This window comes from Salvelinus sp. IW2-2015, linkage group LG27, assembly GCF_002910315.2.
Source record: "Salvelinus sp. IW2-2015 linkage group LG27, ASM291031v2, whole genome shotgun sequence".
Taxonomy (NCBI): Eukaryota; Metazoa; Chordata; class Actinopteri; order Salmoniformes; family Salmonidae; genus Salvelinus; species Salvelinus sp. IW2-2015.
Window position 1 is genome coordinate 11212582 of NC_036867.1, and position 22848 is coordinate 11235429.

Here is a 22848-nt window from a genome sequence, read left to right on the forward strand (position 1 = left end):
GCACCAGACCCGAAGTACACAAACCATGACACCAGCCCACCCTGTGACCCGTCCACACACAAAGCGATCACCCGGACTACCGCACCAATCCACACATCCCCCAAAAACCGGCCACCACACACACACCACAGACCAGAGCAGACGAAACACCGCCAGGCCATACGCAAAACACAAACAGCAAACCAGCACACCACCCCAAACACAGAGAGAGCTACAGGCGGAAACCAAGAAAGCGAAAAGACAAACAAATGCAGCACTACGCCCGAATAGCCCGCAACCACACACCAAAACCTGACGGAACAAAGGAAACACAAAACAAACAAGGCAAAACGACACAAGCATCAAAAAAAAAGCCACCAGGAAGGACAGACAAAAGCATAACAGGAGGGCCACAACCAATCCGGAAAAAAAAAGCAGAGAGCCAGAAAACCACAAAACTAGTTCAATTGACCAATGTCCCGGAGTGCACTCTGCCTCACGAACACCCCACAAAAGGGACAGGCGGAGCAGGCCCACGCTGCCAATCCCACATCCCAAAGCCCCCCCACCAGGAAGTGGATGGGAAGACCACAGCTGTTATACTGGAACGAATCAGAGAGAAGAAGAGGAGAGGAAGAGAGGAAGAGGCAGAAAGAAGGGGGATGACTGGTAGTCTACCTGGTTCTGACATGTTTCACTCACAGCAACGACCACTGGCAGACTGCCCCCTTTTGGAACCGTACGTTACTATGTTAACTACACCTAAAGTAACTGCACTACTTAGTTACACACCATAAATGTAACTGTACTAGTAGTTACCTCACCTACACATGTACTGCACTAAATAGTTACTACACGTGTACTGTACTAGGTAGTTACTACCACCTAAATGTAACTACTAAGAGTTACTACACCTACACGTGCATTTACTAAGTAGTATACAACCTACACACAAACACGGACGTGTTTAAGAACTACCAGCCTACTTACTGTACTACTAAGTAGTTACTACACCTACATGTAAACTGTACTAAGTAGTTACTACACCTACATGTGTACTGTGCTAAGATAGTTACTACACCTAAATGTAACTGCACTAGTATTACTACACCTACACGTGTACTGTACTAAGTAGTTCTACCACGTGTACTGCACAAAGTAGTTACTACACCCTACATGTGTACGTTATCAAGTAATGTAAACTAACCTACACGTGTCATGCTACTAAGTAGTTACTACACCCTACATGTTGTACTGTACTAAGTAGTTACTACACCTACACGTGCAGCTGTAACTAAGTAGTTACTACACCTACACGTCGCACTGTACTAAAGTAGTTACTATCAACCCTAAGATGTACACTGTTCTAACGTAGTTACTAACAACTACACGTGTAGCTGTACGAGTGTTACTGAACCTACACGTGCATGTATTTAAGTAGTACTACACCTTAAAATGTCAACCTTTGTTAAACTTAAAGGTCTTAAATTACTATCCTACACGTGTAAGACCTACGTACTAAAGTACGTAAACAACGTAAACAGCCCACCCAAAAAAACGTGTACCCCTACGTAGTATACTACACTACACAGATGTAATCGTACTTAGTAGTTACCTCACCTACGAATGTACTGTACAAGTATTACTACACCTACACGTGTAGCAACTTGTAGTTACTGCACCTAATTGTACTCTATAGTAGTCTACAGCTCAAAGTTACTACAAGAATACACCACCTGTCCCAAGGTCGCACTGTACTGAAGTAGTTACTAACCAACACGTCCACACTAGTAGTATCCAACAAAACCTGCCCCTACTAAGTAGTTACTCCACCTGCACGTGACTGTACTAAGTAGTTTACTACAGCATGTACTGCAAAAAGGTACGTTCGCTACACCTATATGTTGTACTGTATTAGGTAATTACTACACCTACACGTGTACTGTAACTAAGTAGTTACACACCTACATTGCACTGTACTAGAGTAGTTACTACACCTAACCCCACGTGTACTGTAAACACTACTACTTGTAGCACTACATCTACATGAGTACTGTACCTGTACCGTACCTCAACACTTACAATCGTAACTTGCTACCTAAGTAATTTACTGCACCTAACATGAAACTGCACTGCAGGACGCTTGACTACAACTACACGTGTACTGTACTAAGTAGCCAGTTACACAAACGCTACATAGTGTACTGTATAAGATAATTACTGACACCTACACATGTATACGTACTAAGTAGTTACTACACCTACAATGTGGGCACTGTAAAGTAGTTACTTAAACCTACACGCTGTAGCGTGTACTAACTAGATTAAACTGCACTTCTGCGCTCCGTTGGTCATGTCTAAGTATTTACTACATCCTCATGCTGTACTGTACTACGTAGTATATACCATACAACATGTACTGTATACTAAGTAGTATACGACTCACACTCATAACGCAGCCGGGCAACTTATTCAATCGTAGTTACTACACCTAAAATGTAACTGTAGGCAAAAAAGTCCAATACTACACCTACACGCTGGTAGCTGTTCTAAGTCAAAGTTACTACACCCTACAGTGCTGTACTTATTCAAGTAATTACCTACACCTACACGTTAAATGTACTAAGTAATCCTAAGTACACCTACACGGTACTGTAAACTACGTAGTTACTACCAACCTCCCTCCGCTGTCCCCTACCAAGACTAACGAAGTACCAGTACACGTCGTAGCGGTAATTCAAAAGTACGTAAACCAAAATGTACTAACTACTTCCGGAGTAACAAAGTACACACGTGGATGTAAGTAATTACTTAATACGAGATAACACAAATTACTGTACTAAAGTAGTGTTAACCTCAGCGTGTTACGTGTACTTAAGTATTACACACCTACATGTGTACGGTTGCTAAGTAGTACTACCACCAAATACTACAAACTGCACTAATTAGGTTACTCACCTAACACTGGTTGTACTTGTTACTAAGATTATTACTGACACGCTACACAAGCCCATTGGTAGCCAGTAGCTAAGTAAGATACTACACGTGTACATTGCGACAAGTAGTTACTTTACAACCTACCAGTGCTATGTACTAATAGTACTACAGTTACTGCACCATTTTACTACACCTACATGTTACTGTACTATAGAATGTACTACACCACAGTGACGACATATGTTCGTACCCTAGCAAGACTAAGGAGTTACTACACCCTAAATGTAACTTATTAATTACTACACCTAAGATAACTCACTAAGTAGTTACTACAAACCTACATGTGATTAAAGCTAGATGTCCGTTCGACTACACCTGACAATGGAACTGCCACTAAGTAGTGACACTCAACACCTACATGTGTACTGTCTTACTAAGTGGTTACTACAACCTAAATGGAACTGCACTAATAGTATACTACACCTACACGTGTACTGTACTCACATGCATTCTCATTTTAGTAATTCAGCACTGTAGCCTACACAGTAATTAGCCACATTCATACACACACATAACCCACACTCCCACAGCTCAGTAAATACCATTGGTTGAATAAAGGGTCTGTATCATCAGAACTGATGACCAAGTGTATCAGTCTATTGAAACAGCATTATTTTGGTTTATCTCATTGGATGGTTAATCTCTCTGTGTGTGTGTGGGTGTTAATGGTTAACCCTGTCCTTCCTCTCCTCCAGTTGGAGGGTTATCTCTCTCTGTGTGTGTCTGTGTGGGTGTTATGGTTAACCCTGTCCTCCTCTCCTCCAGTTGGAGGTTATCTCTCTGTGTGTGTGTCTGTGTGGTGTTAATGGTTAACCCTGTCCTTCCTCTCCTCAGTTGGAGGGTTATCTCTCTCTGTGTGTTCTGTGTGGTTTTAATGGTTAACCCTGTCCTTCCTCTCCCCAGTTGGAGGTTATCTCTCTCTGTGTGTGTCTGTGTGGGTGGTTAATGGTTAACCCTGTTCCTTTCTCCTCCAGTTGGAGGGTTATCTCTCTCTGTGTTGGTCTTGTGGGTGTTAATGGTTAACCCTGTCCTTCCTCTCCCCAGTTGGAGGGTTATCTCTCTCTGTGTGTGTCTGTGTGGTGTTAATGGTTTAACCCTGTCCTTCCTCTCCTCCAGTGGAGTTTTGTGTGTGTATCTCTCGTGTTGTGGGGTGTGTAATGGTTAACCCTGTCCTTCCTCTCCTCCAGTTGGAGGGTATCTCTCCGTGGTGTGTCTGTGTGGGTGTTAATGGTTAACCCTGTCCTTCCTCTCCTCCAGTTGGAGGGTTATCTTCTCCTGTGTGTGTCTGTGTGGGTGTTAATGGTCCCTGTCTTCCTCTCCTCCAGTTGGGAGGGTTATCTCTCTCTGTGTGTGTCTTGTGGGTGTTAATGTTAACCCTGTCCCCTTCCTCTCCTCAGTTGGAGGGTTATCTCTCTCTGTGTGTGTCTGTGGGTGTTAATGGTAACCCTGTCCTTCCTCTCCTTCAGTTGGAGGGTTTCTCTCTCTTGTGTGTCTGTGTGGGTGTTAATGGTAACCCTGTCCTGTTCGCTCCTTCAGCTTGAGGCAATTCTCTCTCTCTGTGTGTGTCTGTGTGGGTGTTAATGGTTAACCCTGTCCTTCCTCTCCTTCAGTTGGAGGGTTCTGTGCGTGCACCAGTTCCAACAACAACACCTACTGGTGTGTGAGAACCATCAACGAGACACACAACACCCTGTTCTGTGAGTTTGCTACGGGCTTCCTCGAGTACTTTGACCTCAACAACGACCCCTACCAGGTGAGTGGACCATAGACATGGAATCAATTCTATTTTCTATTTTACTCCATTTTCTGTTCTATTCTGTTTCTACGGAGTGGACTACTCACAGGCACCTTTCATTAGTAGGTTGTTTTATCAATAACGATGTATTAACCTGTGTGTCTGTGTGTCTGCGTCTGTATCCGTCTGTGTGTGTAGCTGACCAACGCGGTGTACTCGGTGGACAGAGAGGTGTTGAACGCCCTCCATGCTCAGCTGATGGAGATGAGGAGTTGCCAGGGACACAAGCAGTGTAACCCCCGACCCAAAGGCCTGGACACAACAGGTAAACACACAGATACTACACTACTAGTAGTAGCAACACTGCTACTACTACTACTACTACTACTACTATTACTGCTCTCTCTACCTCAGAGTATGGTGAAGTTGCCCCTAGACGCTGATTGTGGGTCAGTTTGTCATTTTCCCCGCTAATGGTTAAGGTGGGGATTGGGGGAGTCGAAGCTGATCCTAGATCTGTACCTAGGGAAAATGTCACCCTTGAGTGGGTTACCTACATCTGGCCTACAACAGAGACTACCACAGAACAGAGACTGAAACGGATCTGAAGACTAGCCACTGCAGTAGTTGATTAGGGTAAACAAGTCGTACATACAGACCAAATGTGTGTGTTGTTAATAAAACACGTTTTTCACTTTAGGGTTAAAAAAWTTCAGTAACTTTTCCAAAATTCCCAGGTTTTTCAGAGCTCCCGGATGGAAGATACCTGGAATCAGYATGGAATAAGCAGGAAATCTGTGTAAAAAGTTACTGGAATTTTGAAACCCTAAACTGAAACAAGATACTAGGTGTATGAATAGCACTATTTGGCCCAGGTTCAGTCCTGACCTGTACCTGCATATCATTAGTTGCATGTAAACGGGGGTGATTCTCTCACTGATGTACGCAAACATTTCAACATAGGAAGGAAGTTCGAGGGGGTCATCATTAAGTCCTCTGTGTGTCTCTCTTATGTCTCCATTGTGTGTTTATTTCTGTCTAAAAACACACACACACACACACTCCCTGTCTTAGTTCTGACCTTAGGGATTCGTGTCCAGTCCGCAGGACCCCGATGAGACACACTATGAACATTTTCTACTTTCACAGGAACTTGGACATCCATAATGTTTTCATCACTGCATGATTTGTATCGGTGTTATCCAGAGTTTATGGTTATTGGATTTCTCCTGGGTTTTACACAGTGAATATCTTGGTTTGTTTTGTATTGTAGTCATGACACGCACAGGGAAACCCTCTGCAGCCAAGCCGAGCCAGTCACTCAGAATGGTATGGCAACAACCCGAAATAGAGCTTTGAATTGGTTTCTGATATAATGATAACCTAATATTGTGTCCCTCATTTCAACTCCTTCTGCTGTGGAAGTGGTTTAGGMTTCATCCCAAATGGCATCCTAAAAGTAGTACACTACTTTTGACCAGGGTCTACATAGCTCTGGTCAAATGTAYTGCACTACATAGGGAATAGGGTGCCATTTGGGATGCAAACCCTAATAGTGTGTCCCTCAGTTTAACTCATTCTGCTGTGGGTAGTGGTTTACAATCAAAATAAGCATCCCTCTAAATTGGCATCCCATGTGGCACCCCATTSCCTATTAAGTGCACTACTTTTGACCTGGGTCCATAGGCCATTTTGGACACCCCCCAAGTCTTTTGCCACGTTCCCTATCCTATTGTGTGCTCTGGCCAGACACCCTGCCTTCAGTGACTCACACAGTGTTAGCTATGAGAGCTCTGTCAACAAGCCTATTGAGCCTGGCTACTCTGACGACTACGTCTAGCTTTTCACCACCATGACGGCTATTTACAGCTAAGTGTCCCTGAGAGATGACATCACACTAGCAGCAGTTAATAACCTTGCCATGGTGATATGAGCTCTTGGTTTTAAACGTGCGCTCAGTGAACCTGTTATACCAGCACAGTAGACGCACAATAGTTCATATTTCTGTGAAGGTATTTTTTTTGGGGGGGGTGGGTATATTGACTTTGTGCTACGAAGTTTAAGAACACGTTGTCATATCACTGCTTGATGATTTGGAAACATTAACAACATCATGTGTTTGTGTTTTGGACTCACCCATGGACATCACATCATCATCACCTGAATGACTGATTTACCTCCAAGGGAAGCTGGGAACCTTCATAAAGCCACACTCTCTATCTACAAAAAAATGACTGCAGTAAAAGTGCATTAACTGCAGTCGACTGTGGTATTTTGGAAGCAGTAATTGCAGAATAGCTGCTGAACTGCACTTATACTGCACTCTAACTACAGTTACACTGCAAAATTACTGCAGTAAAAAAAAATATATTTGGGACAGTATTTGCAGCATACTGCACTCTAACGGCAATCTTTTTTCGTAAGGGAACCCAAAGAAATATACCTTCATCCCTTCATTCCTATCTTTCCATCCCCTCCACCCTGCCCCAACCTGCACCTCCTCTCCTCCTTGTTCCATCCCTCCCTCCCTCTCTCCATCCATCCATACTCAAATTGCACCATKATTTCTCCTCTAGGGGCCTATCGGCCTGTCCTGTCCCGTGCATGAAGAGGCATCTCCAATGTGAATGATTCCTTATTTTCTCTTATCCACCCTCTAATTTGATTTGAGACATTAACATTGAAACTGCTCTTATTTTCCTGATCAGGAGGTAAAGATGGAGGCAGCTATGAACCACACAGGTATCCACACTTCTTTTATGATCTCTCTGGATATGTCCCAAATGGCACTCTATTACCTATGGCGTGTACTACTTTTGACCAGAGCCCTATGGGTCCTGGTCAAAAGTAGTGCACTACGTAGGGAATAGGGTGCCATTTGGGACGTAGCCTCTCTCTTTGAAAGAGGCTTCTCTTCCTAATAACTGCATGGGCCAACTCATTGACTCATTCGCACTAATAATCCACAAGGCGCCGAGCTGCTTGGTGTGTGACTGCATGCCGGGGAAGTTACCTACGCTAACTAATAATCGATTGATTAGATCTTTTGAATTCTTCTTAATTGAAGGTAGCTTCTTCCAATGTCATCGTGAAGTCTGAGGGGGTATCATCTTTCTACAATGCAGCCAAATTCTCCATAATTACAACAGAAAAATGTTTACCCATCTGAACCCCCCCCAGATAATACACCAACGTGTCTGCTGTTTGAGTCAAACACCAACGTGCACATCTCTTTCTGTAGTTTCTTGCACCACCACATGCATCAGTCATATCCATCAGAATATCTGTCTGAAAAGTCCCTTTTTGGCCGGTCTTGGCTTAACAACTAAGCTCAGAGAGCTCAACTCGCACATTTCCAAGTTGAGAAGAAATGRATATTTAGTCAAACTGAATTGGACCTTTCTGGTCAGTGTGGCAATTGTCCAGAAACATCAGTTTAATCACAAGTTTATCCTCAAAAACAAAATGACAATATTTACTATAACATTATATTTGATAGAAATGAAGTATGTGAGAGCAGAAAACATTTTCACATAAGGAACCTCCCTCCCCACACACCCGATAAATGTGTGTCACCTGCATGAAAACGCATGACAGCATATAGAGTCAACCCTTCATTCATCCATTTCATCCATGCATCGCACGATCACGGACATGTTACTAATATAACATCACCATTTCCCACACTTACCTGACCAAAGACATAGGCTGTCTCTCAAATAGCACCCTATTACCTATGTAGTGCGCTATATAGGGAATATAGTGTCTGTCATTTGGGACGCACACATGCATAAGTACATCAACTTACTTTTAGTAAGCCATAATGATACTCAGTCATTGTACTTGTGCAACATGGCATCGTTCAAAATGGCATCCATTTTCCTCATGGCATTATTAGAGTAGTAGAATGGACACTTGAGTTGCTGGGACTTCGTTGTCCCTCTTCCTCTCCTCTGACCTATTGACCTCTGTTTCTGGGGCACCTGCTTACCAGGCAACAGCGGCATCGAAAGTGGTCAAAGAGGAGACCAAGCCAGTCCTTCCTGTGAGTCTCTTAGCCTATAGTATACTTATATAAAACCCTCCCCTATTTTCCCTCTTTATAGCAGGGTGACTGAAATCTGGGCCTCGAGTCCAGTTCCACTGCTTATTTTTAGTCCTGATTAGGGACTGATTTAGACCTGGGGCACCAGGTGAGTGCCATTAACTACCAGGTAAAAATGACAAATGGAACTAGACTCAAAGTCCAAGTTTGAGTATCCATGCTCTTTAGTACTTCATACATGCCCTGTAGGCCAGAGTGAGTTTGAAAGAGCTCCCTCTAGTAATCAACAATGATACAGGATGTGTCTATCAGGGTTAGGGGGGTCAGTTCCATTTCAATTCAGTCAAGGACTTGTCCAATTGTTGGAATTTTACTTAATTTACTTAAATGAAATGGAATCCACTCCAACCTTATTGATAGTAAGCATATACCCTAACAATGATTCCAATTTTAGTATATTGGCCATAACTGTATTTTTCTAATACACCACACAGCAGGCTCATCATTCACTCTCTCCTTCCTCAACACTCCTTTTTTTTTGCAGATGTTCATCATCCTATTTTCCTCCCCTCCTTTATTTCCCATATTCCATTTTCTTTTTTTCCAGGTTACCTGGATACTCATTCGAAAACAACAAGCCTATCATCAGTCTTCTTTTTTTAGTTTAGCTAGTCTAATGGCAGATCTGAGAATTTTATGTATCTTTGAGGAAATATTGTCATTTTATGTCAAGATGACTTGTGTTTGCTCTGCTGCTTATGGCTTCAGCTTGGGTGCTGTGTTTACTGGGCCAAACTCGTGTGTGTGTGTGGGGGGGGGGGGGGGGGGGCACTAACCCCAAGAGCTGACTGCGTAGAGGAGGCTGCAGGCTGGATACTGCTGCTGGGCATGACTGCGATGACGTGTGACCAACACAACACAACCACACTTCCCCTAATTACACCACACACTCCCAGTCCCATACAACATTACCACCAACTCTCCCACTCACACACACTACCACACACTACCAGTCCGATACAACATTAACACCAACTCTCCCACTGACACTCCCATACACTACCACACACTCTCAGTCACATACAACATTACCACCAACACTCTCACACACTCCCTGCTCCAGCCCTTGACCCTCTAATCCTCTCCCCTTATAGCACTCAGCCAGTCTGGGACGGACGAGCGGGTTAAGCTGCCCAACCTGACGGAGGAGGAGGTGGACTGGCGAGGTCTGGAGGAGCTGTATAGTAGTGTAAACCAGAGCCTGTACCAGCACAGGACTGACTACAGCCTCAGACAGGACGACTGGCACATCTTCCAGAAGGATGTAGATAATATGTTTGCACTGAGACACGTTTTAGACTCGAAACTTCAAAACAACGACGCCAACCAAACCCATAAGCTTGACTTAAAGGATGACCCAGCATCGGCAGCTTCCCTGGCAGAGCAGGGTTCCGGGTCTGGGGCTGGGGGGCTGGAGGAGGGCAGCGGAGGAGAAGGGTCGCCTAGCCGGGACATCTGGCAAGAACTGGTCATCCTGAATCGGGCCACAGAGGGACTACCGGAGACCCCATGCACTACCCATCCTGCCCCTAGCACACCCCCACCACCACCTCCTCCAGTAACARCCACACACCCCACACCTCAGAGGTCAGAGGTTAAAGTTCAACTAGAATCTGTGAACGACCTCCCTGACGAGACTTATCCATTAGACAGACCCCCCAGAGTGGTGCCTGTGATGACGTCATTGTCTGTGATGTCAGCAGGTCAGAGGAGAGGAGGGGGAGGGGTCAGAGGGGGGGAAGTGGTTGCCGGTGGTGATGTGTGGTTGGCCCATCAGCTGGAGGAGGACTGGCTAGATGGCGAGGGGGAGGGGCTGGTCTTCAGCGGGAACGGGAACAACGGCCTGACTGAGATGGAGACGCGGCACGACGACCTGCTCCGCACCCACAACAGCCTGGAGATGGGGCTGGGACTGGGCTCTTACCCAGGCCAGGCCCAGACCCAACAGAGTAGTCTCATCCAGGGACTGGAGCTGGGACTAGACAAGGAGGAGGAAGAGGACATATTCCAAGGCCAGGGCTACCTCCCCCTCTCCCCACAGACACAGACACTGAGGCCCAGAGTACAGGCCTCCACCACCACCACTACTACCAGCACTAGGAGCCCACCTCAGACTCAGACTGGCGCCCCACAGGGGACTGGGGTGGTAGTGCACAATCCCCAGCTCCAACAGGCACATCTACAGGTAGAGGTAGAGGTCGAGTCCCATGCCCAGCTCCAGGCCCTGGACTATGAGGGTAGTGGGTCTCCCCCTCAGCCCTCTTCCAACCACACCCAGTGAGACACATACAGACAAACGCACGTGCTGGCCTGACATTGGGCGGTCCAGCAGGTCASCATAGAGACACAGAGAGACACAGAAACTGGGGGACATGGAGAGCCAAGAAGGCCGACGATGATGTCACCACCTGTCAGTCTGACTTAGAGCTGTATTATTCATGAGTATTAAAGTTATTATTTTTTTTTTACAGGTGCTTCCATTTATTATTAGAAGAACTACAGTGTTATGTTGTTTTTCCAAAATATATATTTAGAAAAAGAAAAGCCTTAACGCAGCTGAAATTAATAAAATATGGGAATTTTACTAAAAGTTCCAAGTGGATAACACCATTGTTTTAAATATATATTTTTAACAATAAAAACAGGTTTTCTAGTCTGAAGGTTGGTTAGTGGTCGTTTAGCGTTACCAGAGAGGAAGAGGCAATGCGAGAGGGTTTACCAGGCCAAACATCTGTCCACGTTAAGCTAATTATGAGTGCCGAATTTTGTCAAGATAAAAATGTAAAGCTATTTTGATACGTGAGGCTTATTTGATCTAATAGAAGTTTCTTAATGCTTAGATTGTTACGAGTTTACCGATATAAGTGTAATGCACGTGACATCCCAGCAACTTTGATAGTGTTTTTTTCTCAAAGTTATACCTGTTGAATTTCGAGACGGTCTATGCATTATCATGAGGCAGGCATAAGATCTCACTCCATTAAATACAGGCGGTTGACATCAACACCCCTCATTGAATATTCAAAAAAAGTATTCAAATACCGAGATATATCCACCAATCCAAAGATAGTAACAGATGTGAGCGTGATAGCCCACCGTTACGCTCTGTGGACAATGAATCCCATTGTTAGGGCGGAGACACAAGCTTCTCTTCATTATATCCAGTATCTCGGGCATTACRTAACACCTTTGTGTGCTTCAATGGCGTTGGCTAATGCTAACYTCTTGGTATGTGCTTCAATAGAGTTGGCTAACGCTAACATCTTGATGTGCTACAATGGAGTTGGCTAATGCAAACACCTTGGTATGCTACAATTGAGTTGGCTAATGCTAACGCCGTGGCTAATGCTAACAGACTCAGGCCGGGATTAAATCCGATCAGCGTTAGATCTGCGTAGAGTGCCTGACATGTAAAGGTAATTTCCAATTGAGCGTTTGCCATGAATGAGATCTCCACGAAAGTGGAAACTTTACCTTAAAAAGTTGACAAAGCAGGATAGGATGGGAATCTCGGCCTCAGTCATCTCTAGACCAATTATCACAGTGCACTCCCATCAGAAATATAACCACTGACAAATCAGATGATCCCAATAGTTTGACCATAAATGCGCTTTGAACATTTATTTAGCTTTTCCCTTGTACTGACCGTTGCCTTTAGTTGAAATGTTTGTGGTTTGGAAACGTGTATTCACTGTAACTCCCAATGGCATCTCAAAGCTTAACACGGATCATTGGTATTTCATTTTTAACACAGTGAATTCCTTTAAAGGGTAAGTTGGTTTCATGGATACTTGCCACTGCAAGTGCAACACTGAATGTGACAAGTTTATAGTAAAAAAAAAAAAAAAAGTTTATAAATGAACATTGCTAAAATAATTTTATGATTTGTTAGTTGTAATTATTTAACTTAGTTTACTATGTTATGTTACTCTTCTAGCTACAGTAACTTCACGTTCACGTTTTGTTCTACACTCAGCCATCATCATCACCTAATTAAATGAAAACTTCAGATATTAAGCACAAATGAACTACTGCTCACAATAAAACTCACATTGCATAGACCAGTATTCCCTATTGCATTGATAATCAAGGATGCACATAATCATCCCCAAGTTACATCTCAAAAAGAGACAACGACCACAAAGCCAAAACCAACATTTGTCCCAAATGGCATCCTATTCATTCACTTTAAAGTGACCAGAGCAATACGGGCCCTGGTCAAACGTAGTGCACTACACTATATAGGGTGCCATTTGAGATTAGCAACCCCTAATCTTTTCCTCCGTTGCTTGAATAGCATATGGCATTACTACTATGAGGTGATCTATGTGTCATTTATAATACTGTCTGTTAGACTATACTGTATATTCTATATGCAATAAGCAAAGAATCATAGGATTTAATGCACACCACTCCCATTACATATCATTGGGTATGTTTGCATTGGCCTGTGTCATCGCCACTCATTCTTACATCTTCTACTGATGGTTACYTTTTGGTTCAATGTTGCTTCCACCTAAAACCAACATTCATTGATTCTTAGATCAACAATTGTTACTGAAGCAGTATTTTCTTCCTTTCCTTATTTTGTGTGTAGAAGTGTTGCAACAATTCTGGTTTCAGGAAAGCCAAGAAGCTGTTAAGAAATAAACGTGTCAAATATTTTAGTGACATTTCAGCTTATTTAATGACCATTTCTTCATACATTCATAAATCCATCCATCCACCCATACTCCTGTAACTTTCCCAAAATGCCTAGGTTTGCCAGGAATCCCAGTTGGAATGTTCCCAGAATCAGGATGGAATAAGCAGGAAATCCAGTATCCTCCAACCACGATTTCTAGAAAACCTGGGATAAAATTAATAAAAAATAAAAAATCCTAGACACACTTACCACATTATGGAAGTGCTTGATCACCCCCCCAAATTGTTTTATCTGCTATACCGATTGCAAAAAACATAAACCAGACCCAAATCTCCTTTTTACAGTTTTTTAATGACACATAAAGTATTCAAGGCATTTGTAAACCAAGGTTCCATTAGTTTAAGTTCAGAGTTTCTCCGTCTCAAAATGTGCATCAGCCAATTAAAATCGTTGACGCAGTTGCACGTGATAAAACATTACTTTAGCTGTTCCCATTAGATAACCTGGCACATTTAGCCCTATGCTAACCTGACCAGGTGGCAGTGATAATGCCCGTTAACAAATTCTGCATCAGCCAAATACAAATGCATAGTGGGCCACTTTTCCATGAGAGCATCTTTAACATAACTCAAAAGTTACTAAAATACATGCAATATTTCAAGCCTGGCTTCTGGTAAAAAAAAAAAAAAATCACTTCATGAGCTTCATGAGATGGGGGGCCTCTAACCCACGGTTACTGTACTCCGAAGATTCACAGTCAGTCGCCTTAGTGGCATACTCTAACGATGTASGATAAACTTAAACGTTGTATAGACCTTTATCTTTTTCCCGTAAAAGCACATGAACGTGTGTGAAATGGATAAGCAAAAATGTGCCTCTTGAATTTTAGTAGCCTAGTCAAGGATTCATTGTCATGAAATATTGGCACACTACAATTGTGACAGACCAAGTGGGGCAAAAGTAAACCTTTAATTTGGAAGTTTAAAATATACATCTGGTGGCCAAGTCGACCTATTTTAAGAAATGCCATTGGTTGATGGATATAAAGTCTAAGAWRTTGATAGGCTGATGTGGAATTTCTTACAGGAAATGATCACTGCCGCCTGGTCAGGTTAGCATATGGCTAAATGTGCCAGATTATGTAATGGGAACAGCTAACATGTAGCATTTTATCACGTACAACTATGTCACCGATTTGAATTGGCTGATGCGCATTTTGAGKCTGAGAAAATGTTCTAATGTTCGCAAGTATGGAGCCCAAGTGTCCACAAATATGGTTTAGACTTCTGCTCCTGAGGAACACAAATCAAGGGCTGCAGACCTCCAGTTTGCATCCCAAATGGCAACATATTCCCTATATAGTGCACTACTTTTGACCAGAGAGCCCTATGGGTAGTAGTGCACTATATAGGGAATAGGGTGCCATTTGGCATGGAATACACTGTCAGAGTACACTGTCAGTCCATGAAATAATGAAAACACGTTCTGAAGAAATACTGATCAAAAGAAAGAGAGCGAGAGAAAGCGATGGAGCGCAAGTCTACAGTCTACCTTGGAGAAGTGTTGCGAGAAGGCTAAGGCTACATCTGCAATGGAACCCTATGCCCTATAGTGCACTATATAGGGAATAGGGTGCCATTTCGGACGCAGTTCAAGCCTTCCTATAGTACTGCTTACACCTTGTCGAATGGAGGTAAAGGGCATCCTGGGTAACAATACCATCATGTCCCAATTGGCACCCTTTTTCTTATATAGGTCACTACTTATGGCCAGGTTGCGTGGGAAATAGGGGATGCATGGGGACTACTTTTGCACTACCAGACCCCTATGTGCACTATAAAGGGAGTAGGGTGCCATTTGAGATGCAAACTAAGTCGTTTTGGATGGAGCCAAAGAGAGGGCTTCAACACCAACCAATTCAAAAGGAGCCATCAACAAAAAAAACATATTGCAAAATACAACCCACTCCCCAATCCCCCAAATTCAATGTAACAGGTCGTTCCTATGTAAAATACTGTAGGTCATTCAGGCACAGAGAAGCAAATATACGGTTTCCTTGTTTTTGTATTTTTAAGTCATTTTATGATGTCGTCTACAATGGTTAGGGTTAGTTCATAAATACCTACTTCTAACTAAGTTTAAGGTCTATAATACGTTGATTTTATGTCTTTAAATATTTACATGATCATAGTTTGGGAACAGTTAGCTACTAATTCATGATAATACTAATAAGAAACCATAACTTTGCATTTTTCAGCCAAGTATCATCATAGACATACAGCAATCTCTTACATAACTTGAAGACAAAGACATTTAGGCTGGGATTTAATCCCATCGCAGGCTTTGGACAATGTGCCATTTAAAGTCATTTCCGATTGAGCCAACATATGCAGCCTTTACTGTGAATGTGGTCTCCGCGAACGCGGGAACATTGCCTTTAAAACATGCATTGTGGACAAAGCCCGATCGGATTGAATCCCAGCCTAATTCATAAAACTTTACCACTGCATCAGATAAATCCGCTGTTCTTTGGAAACCGGGTTTTAAAAGCGCAAATATATAATGGATATGATGCATACCTCATGCTAAACAAGGTATAAATACTGTAGTTGCTGTTCATAATGGTTTATGTTCTAGAAAACAAAAACAAGTAGTAAATTCACAGCAGCAGTCCAGTTAAACAAAAACAGCATTAGTAGTAGGTCTGTGTAGGGTTGCAAAATTCCAGTAACTTTCCCAGGTTTTCCAAAAATTCTGGGAGGATTATGGATTTAATGCTTATTCCCTCATGATTCCGGCAATCTTCTTACTGGAATTTCTGGGAAACCTTGGTAAAGGGTAAACGTTCACGGTCTTTTCCACTCCTGGCTGCAATTCATGTTTATGTCCAGCAGAGGGTGGGTCCCAGGCGCTCCTGAACTGAATGATCAAAATAATCAGTTACACTGTTTCTTGTTATTGTGACTTATCTGTTGATATAATGGGCTTTGTTGATTTATTCCTTACTGCACTACTTCTTAAATGCATAAATGTCAATACAACAATGCTGAAATTAAGCAATATTGGACCTAGTGTAGAGTCAGTTTGTAAATGGTCTGGGTTCATTCTAGTAGATACCCATACACTTCCAGTCATTGCGCTAACACTAGTTAGCATTGGCTCGCGAAACTACCTCTAACTTCCTTCATCAAAATGGTATCCACGAGTTCATCTGACTTTGGGGAAGTAGATTGCCAAAATCCCGAATTACCCCGAATTAAATTCAAAACAAATTCAATAATTTTTCAAACAAGTAAAAAACAAAAAATACATTTTGTAGATATTTGCAGTTAAAATTACAGTTTTTAGTTTTCTCTTATGTCATATTCTTTTGGATGAGGATTATGACTGAGTTTTCCCTTCCAGCAAAGACCACCTAATGTTATGTCATAAATACAAAACTGTGTTTGTGTTCCCCATTGCCCTGGAGTAAAGTTAAAGTCCTAATGAAGACTAACTCCACACAAACGAACTATCTATGGTGCAGACCACCACTCRCGACTAGGTGGACAGTTCGTTAGTAACTCATCTTTGGATATAGGCAGAGAGGAAGAGAGAGGCCCAACTCGAGGGAAAATGTCTCCCTCGTTTGTTCGTTGTTTCACCCACCAAGCAAGGAGTTTTTGTACGGAGGTCAATAAGAGTGTCGAATTTCGTCAATACATTTTGTTTATGGCTTATTTGCTACATGAGGTTTACTATATCTAATAAAAGTGTTGCAATGCTTAAGTTGTTACGAGTATACTGATATAACTAGGACACATGACATCCCGGCAACTTTGAGAAAAAACACTTCATGTGAGGAGTTGTCTCAAGATGGCTATGCATATTCATGGCATGAGGCTAGTAGCATAGCATCTCTGCCCATTGAATATATCGGTTCACGTCAACAACCCTCATCGAATATTCAGGATTACAATAATGAAATGTATCCACATATCCAAAGAAAGAATCGCTGGGAGCTAGACAGCCAGTCGTGCTGCTTTGTGGACAACGACTCCAGTTGTTAGGGTGGAGAGACATGTATCTTGTCAGTATATCCATAATCTTTGATATAGGCTAGTTAGCCGGTTAGACTGGTAGCTATTAGTATTAGCCAGTATCTGGCCTTTGGATATTGACTAGCTAGCCGGTTAGCCTGGTAGCTATTAGCATTAGCCAGTATCTGGCCTTTGGATATTGGCTAGCTAGCCGGTTAGCCTGGTAGCTATTAGCATTAGCTACTAACCAGCCATTGGATTTAAGTAAGCTAGCTGGCTAGCAGGTTACCCTCGTAGCTATTAGCATTAATCAGCTAGCCAGCAACCAATGATAGGCCCACACAGCCCGAGTTACTGTTTCAAAGGGGGCTGAAGAGTCAAATAAATGGGTGGCCCATTCTCTGCTCTGAACCAAGAGTTTAAACAGACGGTCACAAGGACAGACAGAACTGGACAAATGTCTCATGTATGACTGAGTTTTAAGTCGATATAATCCCCTCCTAAATAGTACTGTTTAATGTTGCCGCTAACCACATTCAATATTAGCTGGATATGCTCAGTATCAGCTGTGGTATAATGTGATTGAATGGGTGATAGTCTGCGTCCCAGAAGGCACCCTATTCCCTGTATAATGCACTACATTTGACCAGTGCCCTATGGACCCTGGTCAAAAATAGTGCACTATATAGGGAATAGGGTGCCATTTGAGATGCAAGCACAGAGAGGGGTAAAGACGTGCTACAGTAAGCCAATACAGTACTGAGAGGTGTATGTCTGTCTGTAGAGTACACAGAGTACATGGGAGTACACAGGACCTTGCATAGAATAGAACAGGTTTGTCAGTTAGTATGTTGTGCTTGAGAGAAACGCTGCAGCTGTGATGAGGCATCATGGGTAATGTAGTACCCACAAGTCCCTTCTGAGAAGAATAATATTAGAATATACTAATGCCCAGCCCATTTTACAGTACAGTAGCACCATGTGATCATGTTGATACACAAACATTTTGATTTATGAAATGTATCAGGGTTGGAGTCAATTCAGGAAGTGATTTGAATTTAAAATTCCAAAATTGAAAACTTTACATAAATAGCTTCTTTTCAGTTTGAGAAGTCATTGACTATTGATTCAGTTTGCTTCCTGAATTGACTGCCTTCAATTCGAATTGATCCCAAACACTTGTGTGTTAACTTCTGTACATGCTGTGTTGCTAGTGGGAGGAGCTATAGGAGGATGGGCTCATTGTAATGGCTGGAATGGTATCAATGGAAACCACATGTTTGACTCCGTTCCATTAATTCCATTTCAGCCATTACAATGAACCTGTCCTATAGCTCCTCCCACCAGCCTCCACTCTGCAGCTAATGATGTGCACAGCAGAGACAGACAGCTCTGTAGGTCAATAGGGAGTCGAGCTGTTCCCCTGTGACACGCCCATATAACTGTGGCCAGCTCTTTAATACCACAAATGGCCTCTGTCTGTCACTATCAGTCTATTGGTCTCTCTGCCTGTCAATCAGAGCCATGGAAGTCACCGCCCCCACCGCCTGATTGGTGTATATTTTAGAAACAGGGTGGAGACAGGAACAGGAAGGCACGTGTCACAACCCCCGGGGAGGAACATGTAGAGGTGTGACCTAAAGAGGAAGAGGTGTGGCCTGTTTACTTCCTGCTCGTATATGTGGGCGGAGCCTCTGTGTGTGGCATCAGCAGAGAGGGAGGGGGCGGGTTTATTGCTCTGTTAACGAGGGTGAGGGTGCTGTGACCCCGGTTGAGAAGGAGGGCTACGGGAGGGTGGTCGCAGGGCGGGAGGAACACCGGACAGGAGCGGGTTCGGGCGTGGCTCTTCTGGCCCCCCACGTGGCAGATGAGGTCAGAGACAGTGCCCAACGGGGGTAGTCGCTGGTGCCAGCGCTCCGCCTGCTCCTCCTTGTACTTGATGGAGTACCAGGTGAGGAAGATGAAGATGAAGCCAATGAACTTGAGGCTGGCGGCCAGGCCGAAGTAGACGAAGCGGAAGGAAGTGACGTCGTACTCCCAGCAGGAGCCGTGGACGCCACAGTCCTGCTGCCACAGCATACAGGTGGTGTCGATCACCGCCCCAAAATAGATGGGAGTAGGAATATACGCTGGCGGAAGAGAGAGGAGAGGAACAGTTAGAACACGAGTTCTAAACAGTTAGAACACAGCATACAGGTGGTGTTGAAGTTTGTACACCGCTGGGGAGTGAACAGAGTGAGAGACAATACCATCTGCCATTCAGCTATGCTGCCTAAACTAGTGTTTGCAAAATACTGTTGGTTGTGACTGATCCCTTTAAGGTTTGTGTGCTTCTAAGTGCTAGACTGCAGCCAGAAACATGTTTTGAATGTTTAGAAGAAGTCTTTAGCTGGGTCTTACAGTGAAAACCAGTTTAGGAATAACCACTAGTCATTCTAGACTAATGTAAGCTACCCCATAGAAACTAGCCTATATGATCGGCACTATGCTGACGATAAACAGGAGAAAAGTCAACGCAGCAGTTGTCAGTGCAGTACTGATATGCCACCACTGGGTGGCGCCATATATCCACTACTGAGCTGAGATGAGTCGGCCCTAGATGCAGATTTTGGGTAAATGTAGCATTTCCCCCACTAATGGTTAATGTTAAGATTGGCGGCGGGAAGCTGATCCTAGATCTGTACCTAGGAGTAATGTCATCCCAGAGCTATAGTGCATGGGCCAAATATTTCAGATAAGCAGAGTCTGAAGTTCACACAAACCAACCCTGAACTAAACACCTGGATGTAACGCATTCCTTCTGGGTCGAATGGTGGTACTGATTCTGACAGTATTATAGGTGACATGCTGCATTGTACTGTGAATGAAGCTACACACACACATGCGGCACACACATTTTCAGGGTGTTGAAATATGAGACTTTTATTCACATACCAGCAGTGAGAAGGTCAGATGCAAGGTTATTATAATAAATGAAAACTAATCATAAACATTAAAATAATTAAAATAATTAACAAACCTGTTCAGTTCAGTTGTAATCCTAAACTTTGGGCAAAAATCTAATGGGGTTTTCAAGCTTTTTATTCAGAGTTTTCAAGCTTTGCTATGTCCTGGCAGCATTTACCTGCCAGATTCAGATGTTTCAAATAGCCATAGCTTGTGCATCACTATCACTACCTTTCACTGGCTAACATTGAAGAAATATGCTACTTTCTGCCAGTAAACCTTCAATTAAATAATATAAAACGAAATAGAAATGTTTTTATAAAACTCAAACTAAATAAAAATGAGTAAATCAGGTCTGAAAACAAACTGGAACTGAACTGAATTTCAAATAAAAATCAAAACGAAWAGAAATTTTAAAAAAGAATATAAAAACAAAACTTTAATAATCTTGGTCAGAATGATGTTCTAGTATTACCCTACAGCCCTACAGGCCGTTTCAGACCAGTCATGAAAGTACTTTTCAAATACTTGACTTCAGTGGTGGCTGGTGGAATTTTAAATCTAAGGAATGGAATATCAAACATGTTTTTCATGTGTTTGATACCATACCATTCATTCCATTCCAGACCAAAATTACTATGAGACGTCCTCCCCTCAACAGCCTCCACGGGTTGGTTGAGTGATGTGGGAACACTACAAGCTCACTGTGCCTGTAAAAATGCCCAGTAACTCATAGAACTACATATAGAATCACATAATATGAATGATAGGATCTCTACGCAGAAACTTACCCAGAGTTCTTAACAGGACAAACTGCATCCCCAGAGCGAATGGTCTCTCCTGTTCATCCACAGACCTGAGGAGTGATGGACAGAGACAGATGGATGGAGAGTGAGACTGGATTACAGAGGAACATACTAAAATATAAAGTGCATACACTTCCTTATAAAAACACTAACATATATACACTGAGTATACAAAACCTTAAGAACACATGCTCTTTCCATGACATAAGGGATCATAACTTTCAACTGGATTCACCTATGAAACACTAACATATACACTGAGTATACAAAACAATAAGAACACCTGCTCTTTCCATTCTATGTCATGGAAAGAGCAGGTGTTCTTAATGTTTTGTATAGTCGGTGTATATGTTAGTGTTTTTATAGGTGAATCCAGGTGAAAGCTATGATCCCTTATTAATGCCACTTGTTAAATTCACTTCAATCAGTGTAGATGAAGGCGAGGCGACAGGTCTTGAGACATGGATTGTGTATGTGTGTCATTCAAAGGGCTAATGTTCAAGACAAAATATTTGAGTGCCTTTGAACGGGGTATGGTAGTAGGTGCCAGGTGCACCGGTTTGTGTCAAGAACTGCAACACTGCAGTGGTTTTCACGCTCAACAGTTTCCTGTGTTTATCAAGAATGGTCCACCACCCAAATGACACCCAGGCAACTTCACACAACTGTGGGAAGCATTGGAGTCAACATGGGCCGGGGGGGTTCTACTCAATATTAGGAAGGTGTTCTTTATGTTTTGTACACTCAGTGTGTGTGTATATATAGATATATACAGGGGCTTTGGAGTCAAAGCCCCGTAAATCTAACATTTTGCAATCTGACATATGATAGATAAAACTTTATCTCAACGCATTAATGCCGACTGCACATAATTCTGCACTTTTCACACATTACATTCAACACCGGAATTGAATTCCTATGTCAGACTTCCTTCATGAGGAGTTAGGAAGAGTTAGATCAGTGTTCATGAAGGAAAGGGTTCAAGGGAAGGAAGCTGGGTAACACTTTACTTAGTGGCGATATGCAGCATTCATAAATCATTCATATGCATGGCAAGGAGTTTTTAAAGAGTTTGAGTGGCCACAGTCCTCCTACCTGAGAGTGACTATGATAGCGGAGGGCTGAGCGCAGGCGGTGATGAGTGTGACGATGAAGAGGAAGATGAGGAAGGGGATGAGGGTGTTACAGGTGCGGTCACACTTCCCCGACACCGCGAAGCCGTTCTCGTTCAGGTAGGTCTTAACGATGACCAGCTGCAGTTGGTTGCCTTGACCACCAGCGGGAGGGCTGATGACCTGTCGGCTCTGGACACACGTACACTCTGTGTAGTTCCTGATCTGTTGGTGGAGGAGATGGACATGTTTAATACATATACACTCCCCTAAGTATTTATTTGGACAGTGAAGCTACATCTTTAACTTGGGTCTATACTCCAGCATTTTGGATTTGAGATCAAATGTTTCATATGAGGCGACAGTACAGAATGTCACTTTTATTTATTTTTTCAGACATATCTGTTTTACCGTTTAGAATTGAAAGCACTTTACGTATCTAGTACCCTCATTTCAAGGTGTTATAAGTATTTGGACAAAATCAGTGTATTACATTTAGTCAAA

General features: G+C 42.9%; 2 protein-coding genes across 4 annotated transcripts in view; one reads left to right on the forward strand and one right to left on the reverse strand.

Moving 5' to 3' along the window:
* The window catches only part of sulf1 (sulfatase 1), a 50718-nt gene extending 37235 nt beyond the window's left edge, over positions 1 to 13483 (forward strand). For 2 of the 3 annotated variants that reach the window (XM_023972807.2, XM_023972808.2), the window contains 3 exons: positions 4587 to 4729; positions 4910 to 5036; positions 9911 to 13483. In XM_023972807.2, the coding sequence (XP_023828575.1) occupies positions 4587 to 4729; positions 4910 to 5036; positions 9911 to 11097 (1457 nt within the window). In that variant the 3' untranslated portion in view covers positions 11098 to 13483. Of the gene's footprint in view, positions 1 to 4586; positions 4730 to 4909; positions 5037 to 7419; positions 7454 to 9910 lie in introns of all 3 variants that reach the window. The other variant, XM_023972809.2, reaches the window with a different exon arrangement.
* Positions 13484 to 13793: 310 nt separating this feature from the next.
* The window catches only part of slco5a1 (solute carrier organic anion transporter family member 5A1), a 125680-nt gene continuing 116625 nt past the window's right edge, over positions 13794 to 22848 (reverse strand). Inside the window, exons 8-10 of the mRNA XM_023972811.2 lie at positions 22328 to 22569; positions 21218 to 21282; positions 13794 to 19609 (exon numbers count right to left, since the gene is read on the reverse strand). Of these exons, the coding sequence (XP_023828579.1) occupies positions 19143 to 19609; positions 21218 to 21282; positions 22328 to 22569 (774 nt within the window). The 3' untranslated portion in view covers positions 13794 to 19142. The remainder of the gene's footprint in view (positions 19610 to 21217; positions 21283 to 22327; positions 22570 to 22848) is intronic.